The following is a 27,816-nucleotide window of genomic DNA, read 5'->3' as shown; positions in this document are numbered from 1 at the left end:
GCACCAAAAAATTAGTCTAAAGTTATTTACTAGATCTTGACCTTAAACCATGATTTTTTAAATTTATTTTTTATAACATTGTACTCGACATATTTTGAAAGAAAGTCAAAATTGAAAGAAAAAAACTTTATATTCTAAAATGGTAAAAACATATTGAAAGGGAAAACAAGGAAAAAACTTGGGATAAAATCAAACATGCTTTCAGTTTAGTACATACCGTAGTTTTATAACAAGTATTGTCTATTTGATTGAACTGATGATTACAAACAAGAAAACTAAACAATAAAAAAAACAAGATGGGATACATCGTTCACCTGAGCATTGTGGCTAGGGAAAAAACCGAAATCAGTTTATTATTCATAATTGAAAAGTTTAAACCTAAAAGTGGTCCCAATCAATCCTTAAAGGGGGGGATGATTTGAATAAACTTAAATCAACACTAAGGATGCTTGCATATTTCTTGACTATCCATGGCTTTATTACCTTTAACATTTGAACTTACGGTGGCTATCCAGCCCCCCCCCCCCCTGCCCCCCCCCCCTACAAACCAAACTTAATTATGACAAATCATTGCTATATTGTCCTTTTCTTCTTTATTTCTGTATAAAACTTTGATTGTTCATTGTGGTCCCATCCTCTCCCGGGGAATTTGTAATTTGATCAACTTGAATCTACATTACCTGAGAATTCTTCCATATAAAAGCACGAATCATGGCTTGTTGTTCTAGAGAAGAAGATTTAAAAGAATTTTTCTATGTATTTCTTTGTAAAATTTTGATGGGCCATTGTGGCCACACCTTACCCCCAGGATCATGATTTGAACATACTTGAATCTACACTACCTGAGGATTCTTCCACATAAATATGATCAATCGTGGCTTTGTTGTTTTTGAGAAGATTTTTAAAGAATAATCCTATATATTTCAATGTAAAATTTTGATCGGCCATAATGGCCCCGCCCTACCCCTGGGGGTCATGTATTGAACAAATTTGAATGTTTCCATATAAATATGATCAATCATGGTTTTGCTATTCTTGAGAAGATTTTCAAAGAATTTTCCTATTTATTTAAATGTGAAACTTTGGTCCGCAATTGTGGCCCAACCCTTCTTCCAGGGGTCATGATTTGAACAATCTTGAATCTACGCAACCTGAGGATGCTTTCATTTGAACAAACAAACTTAAATCCCCTTCACGCAGGGATGCTTTGTGGCAAGTTAGGTTGAAGATGGCCCTGTGGTTCTGGAGGAGAAGCTGAAAATGTGAAAAGTTTACAGACAGACGGACGCCGGAAAAAAAATGATCAGAAAAACTCATTTGAGCTTTCAGCTCAGGTGAACTAAAACAGTATTAAAAGAAAACAAAATCCACAAAATCCTAAGGCGAAAAATAAACAAACACAAGAAAACCGAAAAAAAAATATAATGAAATGTGACACCTAGTACTAAGGAAAATATCAAGAGGATATAACATAAATAACAAGTATTATGGCAAATAAGGAGACATTTGAATACTAAGGTTTGTATTTTTAACAGGTCTAATAAACAAACTTCGTATGCACTAACAGTATATACATCGGGAATTTAGTCTAAAAACATATACCAATCAATGACTCCATTGTTTTGTAAATAACGTCAGTCTTTTTTATATTATAACAACTCTTTCTGACTTTGATTTTAACTTATCTCTAAATTCAAACTCATTAAAAGAACATCCCATACTTTTTGAATTATGCATGGATTATGTAATGTATTATATGAATACTTCTATCGCCCTCTGAGAACATCCCCTGGGTCATGATAGGGGTCTTAACATCACTGTTCCCGTCACTTGCCCAGGGATCTCCCCGCCATAATGTACTGTATAATCTGACGTTCACGAATACGCTTCAATTCCTTTCGAACCTTATCATTATGTTTACCAGACTCTGAAAATTAAGAATTATTTATCAATGGAAAAGAAATCCACACACTTGTAATTTTTTTAAGATTTTAGAATTTAATTAATCAGCCATCAGTATTAGGAGATATAAATCAAAGCAATCTTCACGCTTGTAAATGATTGAGATATTAATTGAATTAATCATTATAAAACAAGATTGATTTAGATTCTTCTGAGCTTACTTGCTCGCATGGCTAGGCAACAGCAAATGAGGAAGTGAAGGTTTGCAAACAACCGGTGTCTGAAGTCCTGAATCACGTGATACCGCTCATATTGCCATATTAGGGCCGATTTCTCATGAACTTTTTCATACTTTGTTCTGGTTGTGAGATGTAAATTGAATATTAGTTCATACGTTGTTGAAAATTTTTAACTTTTCTGACTAAACAAGTCATTTCTTAAACATAAGTGTATGTGTATAAATAATCAATATATGAAAATTCGGTGTTGGAAATGGAAAACTAGATTCGAGGGATACGGATTTATGGGTCTCTTAACCTTAAACCTTTCTGTGTTAAAAATTGTACGCTATGGAGGATGTTTTTTTTTTTTTGTTTCTGAGCTGTGTTTATTTTAAAACTTTAGTATATTGACAACTCATCGGAATACTCACGTAAATAGGGCGATTATCAAGTTGACGATAAGGAGATTGCCCACCATTATATGTATTGCCACTACAGCTTTCACACTCCAGTCCACTTCTGACAATTATAAAAGATCGTAAAATATTAAGGTTGTCCGATCCTCAGGTTTATAAATTAAATTAACCTGAGGATCGGACTTCCTTAATATTTTAATAAGAGATTAAAGAATACAGAGTTTTTGTTAAGCACATTGACTCTTCATTTCGCATTTAACTCGAGTATATTTGAGCCTAATATAATGATTGTTTGATTGATTGTACATTTTTTAACGTCCCATACGAAATTTTTTCTATGTATGTAGACGTCATGATATACCGGTGAAGGGCTTTAAATTTAGAATCAGGGCTATTGAGTAGTGATTGGGTTTTTTATCGCGTCAACGCTTACCGTCCACGGGACCTACATGTACGTTTTAAAGGTAATGTCCGAAAGTTTAATCTATTTTTAAAAATTCATACACGTTTGGTAAAATTCTTTCTTAGCCCCTAATAAATCCTTACAATGTAATCAGCTGAATTTATGAGTAAACGCTTAGTCGAAAGTTCATCAAATTATACATAAAGAGTATGGGCGCATTTGGCGTGTGATCTGCAGGAATCATTTGTACGAAACATTTATGGTTTAAATTTCCATGATTTGGTTGGCTAGTTACATAGCTGGTCAGACTTTGCAAACAATTCCAAAGGTTTTTTTTCATTTAGTTTGAAAGACCTTGTGAGATTGAAACATTTAAGTCTGTTTTTCCTAGGGGGTACTAAAACATGGTAATGTTTCAAAAAATTAACACCCAAAATATTTAATGCATGTACAATTGATACGTGTACATGTCACAGTACATTATAGACTAGAAGATCGGAATTGATTTCGCTCGAGAACCAAACTGAACCAAAATTTATATAAATCAAAATTTAAAAACATCAGCAGATGAAACGAAACTGACAAAATAAATGGTTTTTTACATGAAAAACAAGATGTGTTTGTAAAACACTGATGCCCCCGTATGGCAACATATCAAAGATTAAGCTTTTCTTAAATGCAAATTTAATTAATTGGTACCAAAAGTAGGGTATTCTCACTGGAAAACAATTGTGAAATTTAAAAGTAAGCTAATGTTTAAGTTTTTTATTAAGTACAAAAATCTCCAAGGTCAAGGTCAAAAGGTCAATGTAATTAGTATCAAATGAAAGGTCTTGCCAAATAAAATACTTATATAGAGCATGAAAGCCCTAGCCCTAACCGTTCAGAAGTTATGGTCAACGTTCAATTTCTTAAAAAGTAGGTCAGACTCCAAGGTCAAGGTCAAAGGGTCAAAGTTATTGTTATCAAATGAAAGGGTTTGTCATAAGGATTAAATATGTAAAGTATGAAAGCACAAGCAATAACTCTTTAAAAGTTATGGTCAAGGTTTGCTTTTTTTAAAGTAGGTCAATCTCAAAGGTCAAGGTTAAAGGGTCAAAGTTCTTGGTATCTAATGAAGGGTCTTCTCACAAGGATTACATATATGAGGTATGAAAGCCCTATCCCTTACCGTTCAAAAGTTATGGCCAAGGTTAAAGTTTTTTCACAAGTACGGAAATCTACAAGGTCAAGGTCAAAGGGTCAAGGTTGTTGGTATCCAGTGAAAGGTCTTTTAACAAACACATTACATATGTGAAGTATTATTGTCCTGGTATCTACTGTTCAAAAGATATGGCCAAAGTAAATTTTTAAAATTTTCATGTAAAAGTGGGTCAAACTCCAAGATCAAGGTCAAAGGGTCAAAGTTAATGTTATCAAATTAAAGGTCTTGTCATAAGGATAAAATATGTAAAGTATGAAAGCACTAGCTTTAATCTTTAAAAGTTATGGTCAAAGTTTGTTTTTTTAAAGTAGGTCAATCTCAAAGGTCAAGGTCAAAGTTCTTGGTATCTAATGAAGGGTCTTTTCACATGGATTACATATATGAAGTATGAAAGCCCTATCCCTTACCGTTCAAAAGTTATGGCTAAGGTTAAAGTTTTTTCACAAGTATAGAAATCAACAAGGTCAAGGTCAAAGGGTCAAGGTTGTTGGTATCCTGTGAAAGATCTTTTAACAAACATTACATATGTGAAGTATAAATGTTCCGATGCCTACTGTTCAAAAGATATGGCCAAAATAAAATTTTAAAATTTTCAAGTTAAAGTGGGTCAAACTCCAAGGTCAAGGTCAAAAGGTCAAATTTGGTGGTACCCTAAGAAAGGTCTTGTCACAAGGAATACACATATGAAATATGACAGTCATAGCTCCACTAAATCAAAAGTTATGGGCAAGGTTAAAGTTTTTGCGGACAAACAGACAAACAGAGAGACAGACAGACAGAGAGACAGAGAGACAGACAGAGAGACAGACAGACAGACGGACACGACAAAAACTATATTCCTCCGAAACTTCGTTTACGGGGGCATAAAAATTACGCCCCATTCCAGGCTCGAACCAAAAACTTTTCGCATCAAATGCACTGAACAGGTTATCCAACTTACTGAGCTGTCACCGCTACACATTTACCGAAGACTTTAAAAGGACAAAGAAGCACCGCATTCACACATTTGGATTTTTGGGGGAAAAGTTCATTTTTCGTGGTCTCTGGGTCTTCTCTCCATTTTTAAAAATGTGTATTTGTTTCTTTGAATTAGAATACACACAAATAACTTTTCAAAATCATGGAGAGAAGACCCAGAGATAAAAAAGTTTTAGAAAAACGTGTTTCAAAATGTGATGATGGGTGGTGTTGTTCTTGTTTTTATTTTTCTTTACATTATGTACTTGAATACTATTAGACTGATTGTGTTTCGAACCCACCTGATAGATTTAGCATTAGTCTTTGCTTATATTTTTCTGTTTAAAGTAAGTCTAGCACCCCATCCAAAATTACAGTTTTTACATTTTTTACGACTAATTAAGGTAAATCTAACGCTTATTCAAAAGGTTAGGTTAGTCGTTGGATTTAATATTTATTTGTATTTAAATCAATCAGACCTTTACATGGCGCGGCGTTGTATTTTTGCACAGTAGTACTATGACGTCATGCATAAACGTTAATTATTGAGTTTCATCGCACTTTGGAGTGTTACATATATACCAGAAAAGAACGATCAGCTTGAATTACCATCGTTGCTTTTCTTTATGCCAAAGTCACCATCAAATACTTCTCCGTAGTACTGGTAGTAGGGGTAGTATATGATCCTCCAGATCCGCCACTCGTACCACACTCCCGGGAACAGTTCAAGCTGATTCTCCTGATGGACGATGGCCTCAATGAAAACCCCTACTCCCAGCACAAAGAAGGCTATCGTAAATAGGAACTGCACCAGATGTAGGAGCTGAAAATATAGATACATGTTGGTGTATATTGATAATTTGGCTGCTGGACATTTCACTAATGCCTTTTATGCATTCGAAAATAGTCCTACACTTTCAAAGTAACAGTTTAATTTTCTGGACGACAAACTGATTTTCTTCCTGTCTTGTTAATCTTCGGTCAGTTTCTTTTATTCATTGCTTTTGATCCTCATTTTATTGAAAGAATATTTTATTTTATATATATTTCATCAGTCAACAAGTAATACATATGCAGATTAATACTTTTTGTCCATGAACTACAATGTAATAAGAGATCAAGAGTTTACATGCAGATTTGGTCGATCACAGTTTTTTTTATCCCTTATCTTCTTTATTCTCTCTAACAATGATAATGATGCAAATACAGATATTGCTTTTTATCTCATACGTGATGGAAATACAGCTCATTAGATAAACGCAGTACAGTTAAGGTGCGCAATGGAAATATCGACTAAATTATGTATTTAAAAATGTATTCGTAATCGGGATGGCGATTATTTTTAGTACATCATTTATATCGGATAATTGTGATTATTATTAATAACTACATATCAAGGACGATTATATTTTATATTTAGACTAGTCACGTGATTCGGCAGTCACGCGATTTTAGCATATTGACTTGAAGTATTGATGTTACATTTAAATATTATATAACTTTGTGAAATCCGGTAATCTGATTGGTCAATACGAAGTACTTATTTTTTGATAACGACCGCTGAAAGCGAATAATGACTCGCACGAGCTGCCTCGTTTTCACTTTCGCTTTAGACAAACATGGAAGTTCGCAAGTTGTAGGTGAGGAAAATTTAAAACATATAGTGAAGAACTCTGAGACTGATAATACAAAACAATTACTAGGATATTCGTGAATATTTTTCGGGAATAATTAGCATATACCATTTCATGTTGATTCGATTCAGCCAGCAGAGTTTTGACGCTGTTTGTAAACGCGATTACGGAGACTAAAGAAAATATAGACAAGCATACCATGTTAGATTGTATTTATTCTTAAAAGACATAGGTATTTATATTTTGTCAGTGCATTTCGTCTGAGACTGATAATACAAAACAATTACTAGGATATTAGTGAATATTTTTCGGGAATAATTAGCACATGTACCATTTCATGGTTGAATTCTACCTAAGTACCTTTCCACTCAGCCAGCAGAGTTTTGACGCTGTTTGTAAACGCGATTACGGAGACTAAAGAAAATATAGACAAGCATACCATGTAAGATTGTATTTATTCTTAGAAGACATAGGTATTTATATTTTGTCAGTGCATTTCGTCTGCAAGTGTAAATGAGAGGGATTCTCAGTCTGGGGGAGGGGGTACTCTGTGTTATTCGGAGACAGATATCTTGCGTCATTTTTATGATATTGGAAATTTATTGCCAAAACAATTTCCTCTAAGTAATATTCAATGAATTCTGAAACATTTACATTCAACTTATTTATGGTTAATACTATCTCTGTAAATAATAGGATGATATACATTGCACTAATAAATTTGGGAAATTATTATTTATATAATATAATAAATATGGACTCAATGCACGGTCAATATGCATTTATAATGACCCAGAATGACAGATATTGACCTCAGATACATGAAGTATATCGACCTCGGGCTAGCGCCCTCGGTCGATATACTACATGTAACTTCGGTCAGTATCTGTCATCCTGGGTCATTATAAATGCATATTGACCTACATTGAGTCCATATTTGTATAATATCACTAGTGCAAGGGCATAATCAAGTTAAATTTCCAAGTTAAGTATATAAATATTTTCAACACGCATTGTAGTTTCTGAAAAGTGCTGCGATCCTGTCTAAATTCTGCAATTTCATTGTTAAAATTATACTTGTATGACCAAATGCTATATTTTTTGCTGGTCAGCGGCATGAAATATTGATATAATTAAATTGTTTTTAAGATTTCACCAGGATCGCAGCACTTTTCAGATACCTTAATAGTTCTATAGTTGAAATGTAAAAGCTTACTTTGATACATAGAGTGTATGCCCTTGCACTAGATCGATTTATTAAGACCCCCCACATTAACCTCCGATGTCCTTGCATACAAATATACGGTAGTGTCAATTAAATAGGTAATGTACAGAACATAAATTAATAAAATAGTGAAGAAGACATTAAATTCAAGTTATTGGCCCATAGAAAATCTGTAAATAATATTTTATTTAATTAGAGAATACATATTTTGTTGATAAAAAATTACTTGATCTGCTCTCACTGCATAAAAACTACGTCACGTTGTAAGAAATGACGTCATATTGACAAGTGTATTGCGATCAGTGACTTGTTTATAACTTGTTATGTGGGATTTAACAAACAACAAAACAACACGCTATAGTAAGTTTTTATGTAGTTTGATGATTTCTTACTGGGTAAATTAGCAGATAAACTAATTTTGTGGTATTTTAAAGAAATGTTGTATGACGTATATTGTGTATGATGTCATAGTCAAGTTTTCCCGTACAAATTAGGCTCCGCCTCCTTTTTGTAACCTTTTAAACTGTGCTGCGAACTTATGTTTTATCCATGGGTAGATGCTTTATCAATAGCACTTCCGGTTTTGACATGATCCCTCGCTTCAAGATTTTATTTTGTTGAAGAAAATTATTGCCCTAATACATTGAATGATAAAGAGCGATAATATCGTTAGGAGCAAGAAGAAGACTCGTATATGACAAAAATGTGTCTTATTTTATCAAGGAACCTGTATTGGCTACATGAAAACAAATGTTACCCCCCCCCCCCCCCTTTAAAATGTTTGGAGAAAGTAAAGCCTAGCAGTTGAGTAGTTTTTATTAGATTCATTTAACATCTTAAATAATGCTTTCTTATATTATACTACATATGCCTACCTAGTCATGTAGGTATAACTTACCATGGATCATCAATGAATCTATAAGTAGGCCCCTAGCCTTGACTTACATGTTTTGAACTGCGATCGTCCAAAGAGTTCATTTTCACTACCCTATTGGTCCTTTCAACTTTCAGTCAGAATTTCGATAGATATAAAGCACCAGCAACTGTCATATAATCTTTTCAAAGACGTAGATAGCAAAAATTCTAGATTTTGAACATTATCTATTTTTTTTCGAGGCATGTCAACATCAACGGTGCTACGTCATCAAGTTTTACGTCATCAATTATAATTAGCAATTATTCATAAAGTTTCGCAGGGAGAGTCTCAAAATTTGTTAAAACAAAAGTCGTATGAGATAAATAGAACATCTATTATTGTGTGATTTAATATTGGATTTATCCAACTCGTTGAAATGGTGTGTATTCGCTCGGCAAGCCTCGCAAATATATGCACCATTTCAACTCTCTGGATAAGCCAATATCAAATCACACAATATAGATATCCTCTATATATATTAAGACACATAATGCAATATTACAAACCATGTGTTTTAGGAAGATGAATGTTATTCCTGTCAGTTGATAAATTACAAAAATACGCATGTACCGAAGAAACGAGAAAAGCAGTAGAAGGGCACAAAAGCGAGTAGCCATTTTAAAAGTCTCCGTTGGTTTCAGTCGGGAGAAAACGGTAGCGACAGTAAGAAGGACACACACGAGTCCCAGGACCTTCCACATATCATTTAATCTAGAGAGAAATTTATATCCTGCTTTTCTCTTTGTGTCCACGGATGTACAGGAACAGTTTGCCCTTGTTGGCATCACGCCCTGAAATAGGAAAGTTATTATTTATTCCGTTATGTTGTACATGCAAGATTCTCGAGTGTTCCCTGTGCAATAAGCACAAAATTTATACTGGAAAAAAAACTTGTCTAAAGAGACTGATTAAAAAAATCTTATTTTTGTTACATGTAAAACATTTTTTTTTCATTTTACACATTATCTTTGTGTAACTTCTTATCATTTGTGGGATAATACCAAAACAACTTTTCGATATAAATGAATATAATAAGTTCAAAAACGGAGAGGCATCAAAGGTGTGAACCTGGGCATGCTCTGTTCACCTGACACATCTGTTGTATTCTGTTATCAATGATTTGGCAAAACGGAAATGTATGAGGAGAGAACAGAAATAAAAACTAATTACAAAGCAAATAGACATTCGTTAAACAAAGATACCACAACGGAGGCTATATCATTGAGGAAGTCTAGGCACGTCCAGCCGTAGAGGGCGAACTCACACACCAGTAAAAGTAATGGCGTCTTGTCGTATGTCTTCAATGGAGTCAACACAGCGTAACCGTACATGAGAAGGATGAAACCAAAGAAAATCTAGATAAAATAAAATTATGACTTTCAAAAGTACACCAGATAGAGTGATTGTGTGACACAGAGGTCCATAATTACATCGGTTTTTCAAATCTATGAAATATATGGAAAATTAATGCACGGTATTGAAACATCCATTCAAACAATACAGATTTAAACACGGATATAAAAATTTTAAGAGTTTCGATTTAAATGCTATGTTTAGGTAATTGCTTAATACATCTAATTTGTGTTTTTCTTTCTTTTTCTAACTCTCTATTTTTGCATTGTTCTCAAGAAGGGACATAAATGGCTTGCCGAAATTTTTCGACAGTTTCTTCATTTTTGACAATCGTCCTCCCTTTAAATGATTGTTTGTAGTGTATTTTTTTGTGAAATTTTGTCCATTCAAATGGATAAGGTTAATTGTTATTTTTTTATCATCCTTTTTTTCCCGTTCATACAGCCTGATCATTACGATTCATTATTTAAAGACAATTTCCGAGAAAAGAGTTATTGAAATTATCTTAGAAGACATAAACATTATCTAAAATATATTTTCGGGTTAACATAGGAATCTATTCGGATAATTGGAGGTAATGTTATGAATAAAGAGGTCGTTTGACTTTTAGTGCTGCTTTATTCCTTAAAAATAACTTGTATCTTGGAATTACTTACGTAATGTAGAACAAAATGGAAGAAAGGTGCACGCACGGCCTCCCGATATTGTTTCTATAAAACAAGCATCAATTCTGTCATCAGCTACACATACTTGAAATATACGGATAGCATCATCAAATACTGTGAAATTGCTAATTTTCGTGGGGAATTAATTTGCGATGTTTTCGACGTATGGAGAGATGCTCGAATTTATGACCCTCTCGAAATTTAAAGTTTCATTTGCATTACTATAAAGCATTTCTCCAAACAGGTTATCAAATCTCGACAAACCAGTATTCCTTTCTCAAATATCTCAAATATTGATTCCACAAAAATATGTGAATTTACAATACTAGCATCAGTAACATTTCGTTAATATTCCGATAGTATCATCCTTATTATTTAGGGTAATGTCCAATAGCTTGATAATTTATTTAATCAAATTCAAATTACTCAAAAGTTTTTCAATGTGAAAGACAACTAATATTGCACACATAGAAACAGCTTGTAAATTACATCAGCAGGGGACTCTTGTATTGATATTTTTCTTCAAATACATGATAACATAAAAACTATATATTTTTTACCAAGAAATCTGTGCAAAATCTTGTTCCACTTGGAATAAGACCATTAAACCATATCTTGTTCATAAGACCAACAGAGCAAGGGTGGGCAATAATATCGTACATCTTCGATTCATAAACAAACGATAGAGGTTTGGCTTCAATAGTCCATACAACGTCTACTTCGTCCAAAATTTCAAACGCTAGAGTCTCATCTGTCTGATAAAGGTTGTCCATCATGCTTAAAATCCGGCCTCTTAAATCTCTGCCGATTAGTAAAAAGCAAATAGTTTGGTTTTTAATATTGAAAAAAAAAAATTATTATAAACATGCTAGATAAAGTTCAAGCCCTAATACGATTTTTCTCATGTGGTTAAAACTACACTTCAATGTAAATTTCAATTTCAAGACAATGTCGTTATTTTGAAAGTTATAACGCCACAATTAGTTTTAAATTGAAAAGCTGAACCTTGGTTTGTAAAACATAAGATATGCATGATCAACATGTACACTGTACATTCACTCCCTTACTTTGCTTGTTCCTTCAGCTTCATTGCTAACTTCTCGTCTTTCAATTTGGCTATGGAGGACATCTTTTTTAAGATTAATGCACTTACAAGTCCGGTATCTAAATACAAAAATAACCCATTTTTCATTTTTTAGAAGATCCAGACCTCTGAATTCTAATCATTAAGTACAAATAGAACATATAACCAAAATATGTATCTATATACAAACATGTATTACTAATTTGCCATATGAAGAGATTTCAAAAAAAAAGCCAAAGAAAATGGCAAACTAAAAAGAAAACAAGCATAACATACAAAGCTGACTTTTGACCCTTCGCCAGACCAGGGTAGCGATGTCCGTTCTATGGGTCAACAGTGACCACAGCAGAACAGCCTGAAGGAAGTCTTGTCGGTTTACGTATTCCCTCATTCTCTTAGACTTATAGATTGAAGATGAGTGGACATCAATTTCTGTTTCTGTTTTTTTTTTTTTTTTTTGGAAAAAGAAAAAAAAACATCTTTTGTAATAATACTTATTCTAAAAGTTGTCTTGATTAGCCTTCGAGTCTAAATAAAACACCTGGGTCGTCAAGTATTTTTTAATGTTCATAATTACTGTAAGTCGTTTTAATTCTACAAATCCCCGATTTCTTAAAAAGTACCAGTCGCGATGGTTTTATTTCCACGCTGCAAGAGCTTCATTTTAATTTTATATACGCCTTTTAACATTTTTAAAACAAATGACAGCATTGACAATGGGTTTAATTTCGCGGGAAAATGGCGAATCGCGAACATAGTGAATTTAAATCCATAGGGATTTTTTTGCAAATTTAACGTATTTAGCTTAATTTAACTTAATTTCTTCAATAAGGAAAATAAACAAAAAAAAATCTATGATATTTTTCTATGATATTTTTTTACAGTGTTACATAACTTAGTTCAAACATAGGATGTGAATTGTATTTTTTTAAAAAAAGACAATGGTTTTCGTAATGTAGGTAAAGACTTGAAGTAAAGCAAATAACAGTTTCCATAAAGAAGCTTATAAACGTACTTTTGTAATTAAGTAGGCGTTTACACATCTTCTGAGCTACTTCATGGCAGTCCTTCTCACCTTCAAAAAGATGCTTTGCCAGCTTATGCTTCCCTCCCATTTCCTACAATATACATTCATATCAAATAAAAAAAAACTGATATCTAATAAAAAAAAAAATCAATTCTTACTTGTAAAACAATTGTATTCCATAAATATCAGTAATAATCTCTTAATATTTATACGGGTTTTAAAAGTCTTCATGTACATGTAAAAATATAATCAGTGAAAGAAAGTCATCATTTAGGATTTTGAATAAAATACAATGATCACATCCAAAGGCAATCGAAATACATATGATATTCTGCATTTAGTATATTTATGACATTGAAATCTCAAATATAATTCTATTCATAACAAAAGTTTCATTTACCATCAAAACCCAGCGCATTCCCGATGAGTCATTTTTCTCTGTACCATCCACTGGTAATGCACACTGTTACAAAGAAATGCACACTGTTATAAAGAAATGCACACTGTTATAAAGTAATACACACTGTTATAAAGTAATGCACACTGTAATAAAGTAATGAACATCTGTTATAAAGAAATGCACACTGTTACAAAGAACTGCACATCTGTTATAAAGTAATGCACATTGTTATAAAGTAATGTACATCTATTACAAAGAGTGATAATGCAAACTGTTAAAAAAAGTAGAATTGGTACCAACCATTAGTAATGCAAACAGTTATAAAAATGTACATCTGATGCAACAATTGGTAATGCAAACTGTTATTAAGAAATGTACATCTGTTTTAAATTTTTAACTACTTTGAAAAGAAAAATATTTTTAGAAATCTTTTTTTTCATATCGACATTTCAGCATTCCTCGAGACATAAATCGGATATGACCTTAAACTAAAAACAGACATAATATTTTCACAGGAGTAAAATCCAATGGTGAGCCATTCTGGAAACATTATGTACACACCTTCGAAGGACTTCTCTGAAGTAAAATTTATTTTTAGAAAAAGATTTTTTGCAAAAAAGGTCCAAATACAGGACACCGGGTTAATCTACCATAACTTAACATTGCAGCTGCAAATAAGCATAGAGAAATAAACAAGAGGCTCATGGGCCACATAGCTCACCTGAGCAATGTGGTTATGAAAAAGCAGAAATCAGTTTATTATTGAAAAGTTTAAACCCAATAGTGGTCCCAACCGTTCCTTAAAAGGAAGAGGGTTTGCTTTGAACAAACTCGATTCTACACGAACTTAGGATGCTTGCATATTTATTAGACTACCTGTGGCTTAATTGCCCTTTACCTTTGAATTTACATTGTGGCCCTGCCCTACCCCAGGGGTCATGACTTGAACAAAATTGAATCTACACTACCTGACGATGCTTCCATATGAATAAGACTAATCATGGCCTTATTATTCTTAAAAAATATATTTTTGAAAATTTTATCAACAAGTTTCTAGGTTTAAACATAGATTCCATGCTGTGGCCTCGCACTACTCCCAGGGATGGTGATTTATTCAAGATGAAATGTCCACTACCTGAGAATGCTTCTATAAAATTATGATAATTCATAACTTTGCTATTCTTGAGATGAAGATGTTGATACAACATTTCATTGATCAGCACTTGAATCTCCATTTGAAGCACTGAAATAAAGTAGAGAGTTAGAGCTTTCATTTCCTTTTAAAAATTTTCTCCTAAGAGTCCAGATCGTGGAGAACTGACTTTATAAAATTGCAATGTTCTTAAATATTAAGGTAAACAGGTATAATTGAGTATTTTCAGTGAAGATTAATAATACTTGTTTGAGCGCACTCTATGATCTAAAAAACGAAAGATGTTTTTAGTTCTCAGAAACAGTTCTATCATTTTCTAGTTGCAACTAGATAAGAGGGTGCGCTCTATATAAATTATTGAAAAAAAGCTTTAAGAATTCGCTGTTTTCGTACACTTTTTCAGAATATGCGGAAATTCACGCAATTCGTGACGTCATAATGCATTGAATAACCAGAAAATTGTGTCATTATTTTTAGATACGCAGTCACCAAAGACCTTCAGTTAGTGATATTCTATGCATTGCTAACTAAAACTATGGAGTTTCATTTTTTTTCAGAAATACACAGGGCCACATAAGGCAAAAGTGAACCTTGTTCTTTTGATAGGCCATTGAGGCCCTTTTCTAATCCCAGGGGTAATAATTTTTTTAAAAATTAAATCTCCACTATCTGAGGATGCTTCTATAAAAATATCATCATTCATGCTTTTGCTATTCTTGAGAAGAAGATTTTTAAAGAATTTTCTAATCAATTTCTATGTAAAACCCAAGGGGTTTTGAACAAACCTGAATCAACACTACCCGAGGATGCCTCCATAAAAAAATCATCACAATGTCTTTGTAATTCTTGAGAAGAAGATTTTTAAAGAATTTCCCTTTATATTTCGATTTAAAATTTTGATTGGCCATTGTGGCCCGGCCTTACCCCGGTGGACATTATTTTAACAAAACTGAATTTACACTACTTTGTCTTGAGGATGACTCCATATAAAATGATAATTCATAACTTTTCTATTCTTGAGAAGAAGATTTTTAACCACCTTCCCCGCAGTCACGCATTTTAACGCATATAGCATTTTCTATTTCTAACGCAAAATCACGCATATACCGTTTCCCCGCAGTCACGCATTTTCACGCACTTTAAAAAGTTCATTTAATCTTAAATTTAATGCCAATTTCCTTCTATTTTATACTTGTAAAATTCTCATCAAATACGAAATGCTATATTTGTATCAAAATATTACGTCATGATATTATTTACGCTAAACTTTAGAGAAACGTGTACCTCGCTATAAGATGCTTGCGGGGAAATGGTAAATATCCATTTCTATGACGTGAACATTAAGTGTTTGTTGCATAACAGTTCGGCAAGTTGTAAAGAGTTAAACAATTTGCCTATATATTTTTAATGTAAAACTTTGATCTGCCATTGTGGCCCTATCCCTGGGGGTCATGATTTGAACAAACCTGAATCTACACTACTCGAGGATGCTTCCCTATAAGTTTCATTTTTCCTGGCACAGTAGTGGTTCTTGAGAAGAAGACTTTGAAAAACATTCCGTTCAATGTTTGCTTTTTCTGAATTATCGCCCCTTAAATAAGGGCGTGGCCCTTCATTTGAATAAATTTGAATCCCCTTCACATAAGGATACTTTCTATGGAAGAAGTAGAAAATGTGAAAAGTTAACGACAACAACAACGACGACGACAGACAGGTAACCTAAAATAAATTGAAGAAAAGAAAGTAAACAGAGTGTTCCATCTCCCTATTTGCTAGATCTCAGCCATCGTATGAAAACAACCAAAAAAATTGATATCAATCAAAAGGATTGGAAGCAAATTCTATATAACTGAGTGAACTTTAAAGAAGATTCCCAATATCAGATATATCATGGGAAGAGAATTTTTCCCTCATCAGGTTTTACAAAAGAACTTACGCCTCTGACACAGACATTTAATTCTGCTCATATCCTCTTTTTTACAATGATTAAATATATTGTTTTTATCTTTTAAAAAAAGAATATCTACATTTGCAAATGTTTTCCCTTATATAACACTATTTGAACACGGTGTTTTTACATCTCCGTAAAACAAGTTGGTCATGTGACCATGAATTGATTGTTTAGTAATAATCGATCTACGTAGTTTGATACTGACGTCATAAGCGATCGACGTTATAAACACATTCCGTTGAGTTTTGAAAAAGAAAACGTTATGAGTTTCAAACTTAAGTTAGTACGTAACTATTTGTAAGAAATAGTCACAAATGTAAATATAAGTAATAAGGTATCATTTTTTGAGTTTTATTGGGATGAAAAACGGGTTGGTACATTATCAAATCTTCCATAAAGCCCTTCCCGTTTCACATCCCAATAAAACTAAAAAAAAACGATACCTTATTTCTTAAATGTAACAAGATATATATTTGTAAGCTAGTAATTTGGAACTTACTTTTGCAAAATTTTAAAATTAACGAGGCCGAGTCTAATTCGAGTGCGCATCACTTTGCGCAGCTTTTTAATTTCATGCAGTCATTTGTGTGGCAGTATACCTTTGAAAATTATTTTGATCTTGATACAAAATTAACATTATCTGCAGCTTCTACTCATCTGAATATGTGATTTTACGACAATAATTGGAAAAAGAACGTTCAAATGGCGCTAACAACATCACCATTTTCGGATTTTGTAAGTCACACATGACGTTGAAGAATGACGCATGACTCGCATGTATGTTCAAGAGGTTTATGGATATTTTACTAAAAAACTCATGACTGAACTTCCCAAGAAACATGCTAACAATATAAAAATTGCTATTTTTACCGAAAAAAATGTATGCGCCCATAATTCATCTGCGAAGATATGTAATTTTATACCGTAATATTGCAATTTCAGAGGTATTGAGCATCGAAAAAATAAACTTAGTAATTACTTCCTAGACCAACCTAGATGGTGAAATTTTTTGAAATTTCACAATTTGGTGACTTTTTACATTAACTTTCAACTGCTTGAATGAAAAAGAAATCCCTAGGCAGAAATACAAAAAATATCGGGAAAATGTGATAATTTTGCGATTTTCCAACAAATTCCCATAGGGTCTAATAGTAAAATTTAACAATTTTTGAGATGGCCCCCTAAGAAATCGGGGTGGTAAACATTCAATTTTTTTAAATCCTAAAACAATAAATATAACAATAAAAATTAATTATCGAAAAATTATCAAAATCCTTAGGGCAGAAATATTTAGACTCGGCCTCGTTAATTTAAGTTTTGGTTTTAAATTGAAAGTTCATAAGTAAAACGGGCCTCTGAGGGATATTCCCTGAAACAGAGCTTTTCCCTGAGAGTACTACCACATGAAATTTTTTTACGAATTTCAACTAATCAAAAAAGTAAAAAAAAAAGTACAATAAACTATTTTAAAGTTATGGATATCTTCAGTTCGGTAAATATCGGTAATCTAACGGTTGAACGATTTTCGTACCATAACCGGAAGTCAAGTTTGAGTCTGCTAAACAGAAATCAAAAATTGCATGTTTAACAAAACATTTGGCAATATTTTGGGAGTTTTAAGAGTTTACACTGTTCATCTTAAGTAAAGCAGCAATATTTCAAAAAATAAAATCTCCTTTCGTTTCCCGTTACGATGCTAAGGCTTCTCGAAAATGGCTTAAGTAAGCATTTCCATTGCTCCAACTGGAAAATCTCAAAGTAAAGGTAATGGAGAGTTGATGATTCAAAAATACACTGCGCCTCAACGGGGTCTTATGTATCATATGCATAAATGATAGTCCTTGGACCGGAAGTCCAAGGGTTTCTCCAATGCGCTAAGTTAGAGAAAATTCGACCTTATCATCTCAAAAACAGGCATTTAAAAATGGCAAAGAATAATTCCTTCGCTTAGATCTCGACATTGATTAACCTATTGTATCATAAAAATTAAGCTGCAATTGTTGTTAAGGACAGTCTTGCACGTTGTAATTGAATGGCTGGGAGTGGGGTGTTTTAACAGTCATATGTTACTTAGTAAAGTTAAAAGATATACATTTAACATTTTTATCATATCCCTGATGTTCTGAAAAGTGAGTTTAGCTTTTCTGTATTCTTTTTTGAAAATCATTAGATAAAAAATTCAAACATTTGTAGATTACTGCTTGTTGCGTTTCTTTTGCGTGTCAGTTTATATGACTTTATTTTTACTTTTGATTAACACATCCGAATACCTAATTAAAAGAAAAAATCTATGATTGCATCGGTCCACCTTCGCCGCCTCGGGAAATAATTTCCTCCCTCGGTTAACCATAAATTTTCCATTTTGTTTTCAATTCCATTCCATTAGTGTATACTATACCTTGTATTGCTTGGCATTTGCCATTGATATAATTATAAAACATATCTTGTATAGCTCATCAATTGATATAATTATAAAACATACCTTGTATAGCTCACCGATTTATATAATTATAAAACATACCTTGTAAAGCTCACCGATGACGTCTAATGACAATGGAACGTTTAAATCCAGAAGAGCTTCCAAGTAATCTGTTCTATTGGTCAGAAGGGCAATTTTCAACAACTCCTAAGATATAAAAAAAAACATAATTATTATACTCACGAAAATGATTTTACCTGTTACAGGGATTCGGAGTTTATCTGAGTGACACATTTTGGAACAAATATCAATCTGTTTTACATATATTAGGCGAATCTTGAATACTTTATTACTATATTACTGACTTAAAAAAAATAATCTGAATATTAACTAGTAATACTAGGAAGGATCTTCATATATTTTTATCAAATGAAATAGATTCCACTTTACGAAAATTTTGATTGCTTTAACATTTATTTATATAGCTGAAGGTATGATTTCCAGATTTCTTTTAAATTTAGAGTTAAAAAGGTAAATTGTTACCAATGTGATAGGTGATAGGTAAATTGCTACCTGTGTGATAGTTTTTTTGGTCTTTAAGATACATGTGTACCTACCTGTGCCCCTTTTTCCACTTGCTCCGAGGATGTTTTGTTCCTCTTAAGTTCTAGAAACTTGGAGAATCGAAAGAAGAGGTCAAGCGGAAGTGAGAATGGTGAGGAGAAGGTCTTGAAGTCTAGGGTTTCAAGTGTCTCCGCCATCCTCCACGGTTTCTTCTCCCACGTCCACTTGTCTGCCATTGCATAGGAGCTCTTACGATTCCGTGCTTTGTTCTTTGTATCCCAATTGGGTTCTTTTAAGTAAAAGAATCCTTATAATACACTGTACTATATTTGTCTCAGAGACAACACTGTAAGTTTAATTGAAAGAACAACTGTACGTATCCTTGAAGTCTTTCTTTAATACTGTATATTATTTGGAAATTCGTTCTCAAGCAGATTACATGTATAAATTTTATGTTCTTGGTATCTTGATGTTTAGGTTACGAAGAAGGGTAAAATGCGCAAATAACGAAGCGTGAATTTTTACAGAACCTTCACTTATTTCTAAGACATTAAAGAACTTTATATCACATTGGAATGCATGAAATGAAAATTGGTGCAAGGAAAAAAATTTGATTTTTGGCCTCATTTTAAGACTTTTTGATTTTTTTTAAATAAAGTTTTATGTTTTCATGCCAAATAACTGATCAGCTTTTTGGGGTTTTCGGATTTAAGAGGACCAACAATATCAGTAAAAAAGAAAATTTTATATACTGAATAGGGGTCAGAAAGTGGAATTCAAATGTAGAGTATAATATTTATACATCTTTAGCAAAACATTGCAATTTGACCCCCAACACCCCCCCCCAAAAAAAAAATTGTAATACGATGTACATAGAAAATAATTCTGCTTCAAACGACTGGAAAAAGAATTCAGATTTTTTTTTTTTACTAAACACAAAAAGTACAAAATCATAAACAAGCTTAATTATAATCATAATAATGTCTAACTGTTACCTAAGGTATGATTCTTGGAGGGGCCCGTGTTTTCTAATAATCTGGATTTCTGCACCAGTTCACCAACAAGTGCTGCGAATTGTTCTTCATTTTTTTCGACAAGGTCAAAATGATCAATCTACATGTATGTTAAATAAAATATTTATTAAAAATCGAGCTTTTGAAATACCCAAGGTGGAAGTCATTTCCAAGGAATACCGTCCTTTAAATTAGCAAAATATCTGTATCATATCTTAACTTAGCAACATACAAACTGATGTAGCACTGCACAAAGATATACTTTTTATTGCGTTACAAATTTGTTTGAAAGTCAAGTTTAGACTGTATGTTATGATACTCTTTTTTATTGCTAGAGATAAGGAACACTAAAACAAACTTAATTTCATTCCCTTACTAAGTAAGATCTTTCCAAAATAGTTTTCAGACTTTCTTCCAATGTTTCAATCTCATGATCGGTGTCATCCAGCTCAATACCAAACAGAACAGGAAGCAGCGTTCTTATTTCCATATTACTGTCCTCCCTAAAGAGATATCAGATAAACTAACAAAGATTTGAGGAGAACATTGCATGTAAAAATTTCAAAAAAGAAAAAAAATTTAAATCAAGAAAAATTATATCATTGTTCTTAAAATAACTACTGCTTTTATTAAAAGTTTCATTTTGCATTAATTTTAAATGTTAAAAAAAGGAAACACATACAAACAAAACAAATCATTCTAATGCATATCAAAACAGAATATTTATTACAATTCTGAATTATTTCTAAAATATCATTTACAATTTATGAAATATATAAAAATAATAAAGAGCATTCAAGCTGAAAACATAATTCAAATAATGCAAATAAAGAGCAAACATGGACTTCCAAAACATCAGTGGCGGGATCAGGTACCATGGAGGAGTGAAAATCCCCTGCTGACAATTATACCCGCCATATGCTCCTTGTCAAGATAGGGAAATAACAGAAAATCCGTCGACAATTTGGTGTGTAAAAATGGTTTATCGATTCTTATGAAAAACGTCAGTCAGCATTTGTCTAAATTATATATTCTATTTGCTGAAAACGTCACTGTAGTGATAGATTGTATTTGGTGACGAGGTCATTGTATCGACCATATAGTATGTATGTAATATGATTCACAATAGAAGTTTTATACGGCGTTTTTTTTTTCATGCATAGGATTAACATTATGACAGGCAGTTCATATGAGATCAGATACATGTATTAGTGTTTTTTATAAATAGATATTAATAATTCATCAAGTAACGTACATGGCAATGGTTATGAGATCCGCCAGCCCGCCTGTTCCTTTCATAAACACGACAGGGATTCCATTCTCAGTGGCTAGCTTGACATGGTCCACAGCCGACAAATCGCCTTCCACCAGAATTAAAACTAAGGCATTCCTTTCTGAAAGCAACAAAAGGCAAATATGACACAAATTATTGGACTATCAATGAAACTTCCTTAGAATATATTCAACCATGAATCAAAGTAGCAAGGAGGACAGTAAAGGCATTTCATAATGTGACCCTCATGCATAAAAATATATGTGGAGATAAACAATATTCGAGCTCTAATTCTATTTAACAATACAAAATTGGAGCAGAGCAAACACAGACATCTAAAATATCAGAAATGACATTAACTGTGTTAAAAAAAACTAAATATTTAATTAAGTATATTAACAAAGTTTTGATTCCATACTAGTAGTAGTGACTGACTCATACTTTCTGCTTTAAAACAAGACGAGAACAAACAGTAATCAATCGAAAAAAAAATACATATTTGTGAGCATGACATTAAGCGGAACCTGGGAAATTTCAGTGGTGGAATCAAATGCCTAAGAGTAGTAAGAATTCTCAGTCGACCGGTCAAACCCCTGTCCACAACTTATTGATGAATAAAAGGGAATATTGGGATAACAGCCGAGGCCTGAGAAGTGGTATATTTACAAGTCAGTCAATAAAAGACCAAGTGAATTGTTATATTTGCTAGAATAGTGGTAAAATGTTTCAGGTAAATTACATACCAGCTACGAATTAAGTTTATTTTTTTTGTAAATCAAAGATAAAAAAATTATAAACGTATAAAAATGCAAAAGTTTCGTTGCTTTTACCAGAATGTATGAATGGAATTAGTTTTAACTCTCCACCCCACATAAATTACTAAGAATAAAAATCTCCTTAACATCTTTCTTATGAAGCAAGGTTTGGTACACGATTGATTGATTGTATGCTGTTTTACATTCCATTGATACAACCTTCGAACGTCGGTCTCTCTAAAGTCCTCTCGAGCTCAGCCCTAAAATCAATATAGTCTTCATCCGCGGTACGAGCGGGGAGCTTGCAAAAGAAACTGTCGTCTGCATAAAACTAGAAAGAAATAACTACAACTTTACAAGTCAATAACAAAAAAAACTATTAATTGCGTTTTTCATCATATTGGATATACAAAGATTATACTTTTAAAGGAAAGAAAGAAATTTATTTCATATTTATTTAAAATTCAATGTATGGAGATAAAGAACTGAAATCAAGCTCAAAAGTCCAACAAACAAAACAAAACAGGAGCAGAACAAACATAGATTTCCAAAACGCCACAGGTGAGACTAGGTCCCATTAAGGAGCGAGCATTTCCTACCGACCGGCCACACCCGCCGTGGGCTCTTTGTCATGATCGGGAAATAACGGAACAAAATCATCAACAATCCATTGGGCAAATTATGGTCTAAGAACTAGCATGAAAAACGTTAGTCAGCATTTGACTCCATGATAAATTGTATATATCATTGTACCGTCCAAAGAACTTACGAAAAGATGAATTTAAACGAGATGGCGAATAGTCTTGTTTCATCAACTTGTCTTGTCAATAATTTAATTCTTTTCAGAAATAGTACATACGGTGGGCATGCTTGCTGATGCATTCATTACCACATATAACCTAATTCAAGTGTATTTTTTTTTAATTTTCCTGTTCTTGAAAAGTGATGGCTAAATGAATGTGATACAGGTTGTGTTTTCAAAAAAAGATTCAGTTTTCTTAACGGCAGGAAATATTTGGAACGTTAAAACTGTTTGTCGCATATCTGCGGTGATTTTCTTTGATCTTTCTGTTGTGATATATCCCATATCACATATGCGATAATACTTTTCACGCCCCTTCATATATCACTGCAGGAAGCAGAAATCAGGTAACTGATTTTATTTCACAAGTTCATAACCACAGAAAAATGAACATGTATAGCTATTTCTTAGCCTTTAACTAATTTATAATAAATGTATTTAACTCGGTTGAAAGTTCCCAGTCGTTCAAAAGATTAATCCATTTGGAAAATATGAAAGTTACGGTAAAATCTCCAAACTTTTTTATCGTTAAACTCTTTGCTATTTGTTTCCGTGATTTCACATATGTCGAGTGCCTGGTTTAAAAATAAATTGTCAAAATCTTCAAACTCATTTTAAAAAAAACCCAAAGTGATATTCACTAAGAACGTCCGACATGTTGGAGAGCTAGCTTGAAATGAATCTTTTTTTTTATTATTGAATTTTGACACTCTCAGTGAAATTTACGTCATCAGACATGCGACAATTGCTCTTTAGAACCTCTTTTAGAATTATTTTAAACTATGAATAACATAGCAAACTGAATTACTAAAGAAATAAGTTAAAAATGGCCTCAACGAATACCAAATCAGAAGAGTATACATTTAAATATAAGATCTAGTTGATAAAGGCTTCGGACAATTTGTCTTACAATATGTAAGAGGTTCACGGCGAGATACTTTAGACTTGGTGCTGCGTAAAATTAACAGTACTTTATATAGTTCAAAAGGGAAAAATCGATAATTTTCTTAAAAAACTTCCACCACAAAATATAGTTCCTGGCTTAATCCTACTTGAATGGAATTTAATTGGGGTTTTTACAATTGATATATTTCAATTTGCATTGTAGAATGTAAATTTTATAATTGTTTGTGACTTTTATACCCTATTAAAATATGTAGGTACCTGAAAATTACTTGTTTACAATTTATTTAACGCAATATATTTTCCGCCCAAAATCTCAGACAGAATGAGCTGGTTAGAAAATGGCCTTCAGATGTAAGATTCCGAGGTATATAAGAAGCGTAAGGAGACGTGAATCGAGGCTCTTCCTTGAAGGAGTGTCTCGGTCCTTACCTCGGCTTCCTCGTCTTTGCCCTGGCCCTGGCCTTCATCTCTATTGCTCTGGTTTTCATCAAATTCTAGCACCTCTGGTAGATCGAAGTAGAGACCCGTGTCCTCCACAGGCTTAGATGGGACGGAGATCAGTCGGAGGTTCGGACGGGCCGGCTTCTCTAGGTAGATGTATTCCTCCATCATCTCCCGGACTATTTTAGAGACCTTTAGTGGCTCCCCCTTGCTGAGTATCAGGCAATCTGTTGATTTCAGCGTGTGGAAAAATGTATTTTTTTTCTATTATTCCTTATGACCGTGTTATTTTGACCTTAATATGCTTGTATTGTATATAAATCACATAGATCAGTCTAAATTATAGTTACAAAATGACTTTAACAGAGGATGGCAAAGTAGTTATATTGACAATGTTTAAATATAGGTTATGGGTATTTTCTTAATCTATAAAATGAATATTTATACAAACTCCCTGCGGCTTTTGCAGCATAGGTCAATGATTGCTGGAATCGTGACTTGGGCCACGGCTTTGGAATCAGATTGTCGGAGTCCCCTATGACGGAGAAAATCATGTTGGGCTGGGACTTGGAGTAGACTTTTGTCACGAAGGACTTTATTTGTTTTCTCCAATTGTTCCTGTCCATTTCCACCACTTTACCATTCCTATAATTTGCAACATGTTGAAATTTTTGGCATACAAGAATATGACTGCAGTGCAATTTATAGAATGTTGCTATAACTAACAGTGGTCATGCTCAAAAGTCAATTAAGCAATACATGTACATATTGAGAACAGAGAGAATATGGATCCTGAAATCATAGCTGGAATCATGGAAGTATATCCAGTCAACTGGTCACGTGCCTCTTATCATAGAATAGTAAGCGAAAACACGGAGGTTTTGTTTAATTTGTTCTATTCTTTGATTTACAGATATTGTTCCTCAAACATAGTGTCAAATTTGAATCCCACATCATTTGTCATTCAAAGGTATTCAAAATAAATCAATTGATTAAGCATTAGATAGAACAGGAAAATCATGGACATGGGGTCAAAATGCATGCATTAGCATGTTTGAACATATCTTGTTACAAGTAATACACATGTCAAATATGAAAGCCCTTTCTCTTTTCATTTAAAAGTTATTAGGAGAAAAATAACAATTAAAATTGGTAAAACTTCAAAGCAACGGGATCAAAAATCAGAAGATGATTGGAAAGGTCTTCTCACAGGTAATGTACATGTGAAATATGAGAGCTCTATCTTTTCTCATTCTAAAGTTATGAGAAAGGTTAAATTTTGTTTTATGACAGACGATCAGACGAATGATGTTTTATGTACTTTCGCTTTCACGATAGCGAGGTAAAGAAATGCATATTAGGGGTATTATGAAAATGTTGAAATGTAAATGAAAACGTGAATGCTAAAACGTTTTGATTAAAACAACAGTAACTTACCTCGTTTCGGCCTTGTAGATAGGAAGTTTTAGAGTATTTAGGTATTTAAGGACAGCTGATGTCACGTGGTATATTGTCGTGGTCTTTTTTTCCAATAAAACAATACATTGTTTTGGAGGGGAGTGGTCTCCTGATTCACATCAGTTTTTTCCGACATAATCGCGAAATAAAGTCCGGTATCAGCTATTTTGAATCTCAGTGATCTAACGATAATGAAACGGGAAATACACAATAATCAGCTACTTACAGCTCACTTTATTTCCCTGTCTAGAAATGACTAGTATTTGCTGTTGAACTGTCTGTCAGTTTGTGGATGCAATTTCATTTACATTATTTTGATTTGTAATACGTAAATTCTGTTGGGCTAAAATCTTTTTAGCCTTTGGTTCACATGTTTAGCGGAGTCTCCATATGAATTCAAAATTCTCGAGAGGGACGTTAATCAACATACAGAGAGATATACGTCTAGCGTCTAATATCTGTACACAAGAAATGAATAAATTATGTTTTATGATCTAATTTCAAAAAATGACTTAACCATATGAGAAAAAACTTTGGATACTATGGTACCCTTCCCACAATTCTGATCACAAACTCTCTATGAAGAGAAAATAGAATTGTGGGAAGAGTGTCAGACTATATGTGTACTTTCAGGGAAGTCGTTCAATCCGCTTTATAATATGTTTATGATTACAATGGTGCTACCAAGGTATTTGCCTATATTCAATTTCAATTTTTAAGCCAGCATCCTGACAGCGAATAAGGTATCTCTGTAAACTAAGAATAATGAACGCTGATCTATTGAATTTTTTTCCCTTAATGTACGAAATAGGATGAGTGATCATCTTGGACTAAGAATAGATTTCATATTGAATATAAATAAAAGAGGGTCAGGATATTGGAAAATGAACACATCTAATTTATTAAATAAAGAATATACTTTTAAACTCAGAAAAATTCTTAAAGAAAAATTTTCTGAATTAAAAGAACTAGTTTGTCCGCACGAGCGCTGGGAAACTTTGAAATATTTAATAAAAGAATTTTCAATAAACTTCTCTAAACAAAAAAGCAGAAGCTTGAAACAAAAAGTTTAAATGATAGAAAGAGAAATCAAATGCATTGAATATCGACCCTTTTATGAAATAAATAACCAAGAAAAACAAAACATTGAAAAAGAATTAAACGAGATTTATGAGAGAAAATCACAAGATGCATACATCAGATCTAGAGCTAACTGGATCAAATATGGAGAGAAGTGTACACCATATTTCTTGCATTTAGAACATAAGCGGCAACAAAATTAAGTGATTGAAAAAATAATTGAAGAGGGAAAAACGTCATATTACAATAATGAAATTTTTGGATCACTATCTAATTTTTATGAAAATCTTTATACATCTAAAAAGCCTCAAAAAGAAGAAATCACATGCTATATTTTGGAAACAGAAATTTCCTCAAAATTGACAGACAGTGAAAAAAGTTATTGTGATGATATTCCCACTTTGAAACAATGTGAAGAAGCTATCAGAAATATGAAAAAAAAATAAATCACCAGGACTAGACGGGATACCAGTAGAGTTTTATAAATTATTTTGGAATGATATAAAAACATACTATTACGATGCCTTATTAAAATCATTTGAGGTTGAAGAGTTAACTACGACACAGAAGTTGTCAATTATAAGTCCCATTCAT

At 32.8% G+C, this 27,816-nt stretch overlaps 1 protein-coding gene across 1 annotated transcript; it reads right to left on the bottom strand.

Annotated features, from left to right (window-relative positions):
* Positions 1 to 1,419: 1,419 nt before the first annotated feature.
* Positions 1,420 to 25,318, bottom strand: LOC134279260 (transient receptor potential cation channel subfamily M member 2-like). Its single transcript, XM_062761614.1, has 20 exons — positions 25,136 to 25,318; positions 24,673 to 24,911; positions 22,755 to 22,866; positions 21,763 to 21,901; positions 20,884 to 21,010; positions 20,490 to 20,607; positions 19,548 to 19,783; positions 19,033 to 19,137; positions 13,408 to 13,470; positions 12,996 to 13,098; positions 12,257 to 12,418; positions 11,964 to 12,060; positions 11,457 to 11,697; positions 10,888 to 10,941; positions 10,081 to 10,233; positions 9,385 to 9,669; positions 5,713 to 5,926; positions 2,555 to 2,642; positions 2,124 to 2,260; positions 1,420 to 1,927 (listed from the first exon to the last, which is right to left on the bottom strand). The coding sequence occupies exons 1-20, from the start codon at positions 25,308 to 25,310 to the stop codon at positions 1,827 to 1,829; spliced, it is 2,949 nt and encodes a 982-aa protein (XP_062617598.1). The 5' UTR covers positions 25,311 to 25,318; the 3' UTR covers positions 1,420 to 1,826.
* Between the last annotated feature and the right edge of the window lie 2,498 nt (positions 25,319 to 27,816).

Source organism: Saccostrea cucullata, unplaced genomic scaffold (assembly GCF_032062105.1).
Source record: "Saccostrea cucullata isolate Sc308-1 unplaced genomic scaffold, CSIRO_AGI_Scuc_v1 ctg1592, whole genome shotgun sequence".
In the NCBI taxonomy this organism is placed as follows: Eukaryota; Metazoa; Mollusca; class Bivalvia; order Ostreida; family Ostreidae; genus Saccostrea; species Saccostrea cuccullata.
This window is presented reverse-complemented; position numbering and strand designations above follow the sequence as displayed.

Excerpts from the sequence above, each read along its gene's own strand:
- LOC134279260 (XM_062761614.1), bottom strand. The coding sequence starts at position 25,310 with ATGGACAGGAACAATTGGAGAAAACAAATAAAGTCCTTCGTGACAAAA. Across the intron at positions 19,784-20,489 it reads CTCCAAGAATCATACCTTAG|AACCCAATTGGGATACAAAG; the intron begins GTAACAGTTAGA and ends TTTACTTAAAAG. Across the intron at positions 19,138-19,547 it reads AAGTGGAAAAAGGGGCACAG|GAGTTGTTGAAAATTGCCCT; the intron begins GTAGGTACACAT and ends TTTATATCTTAG.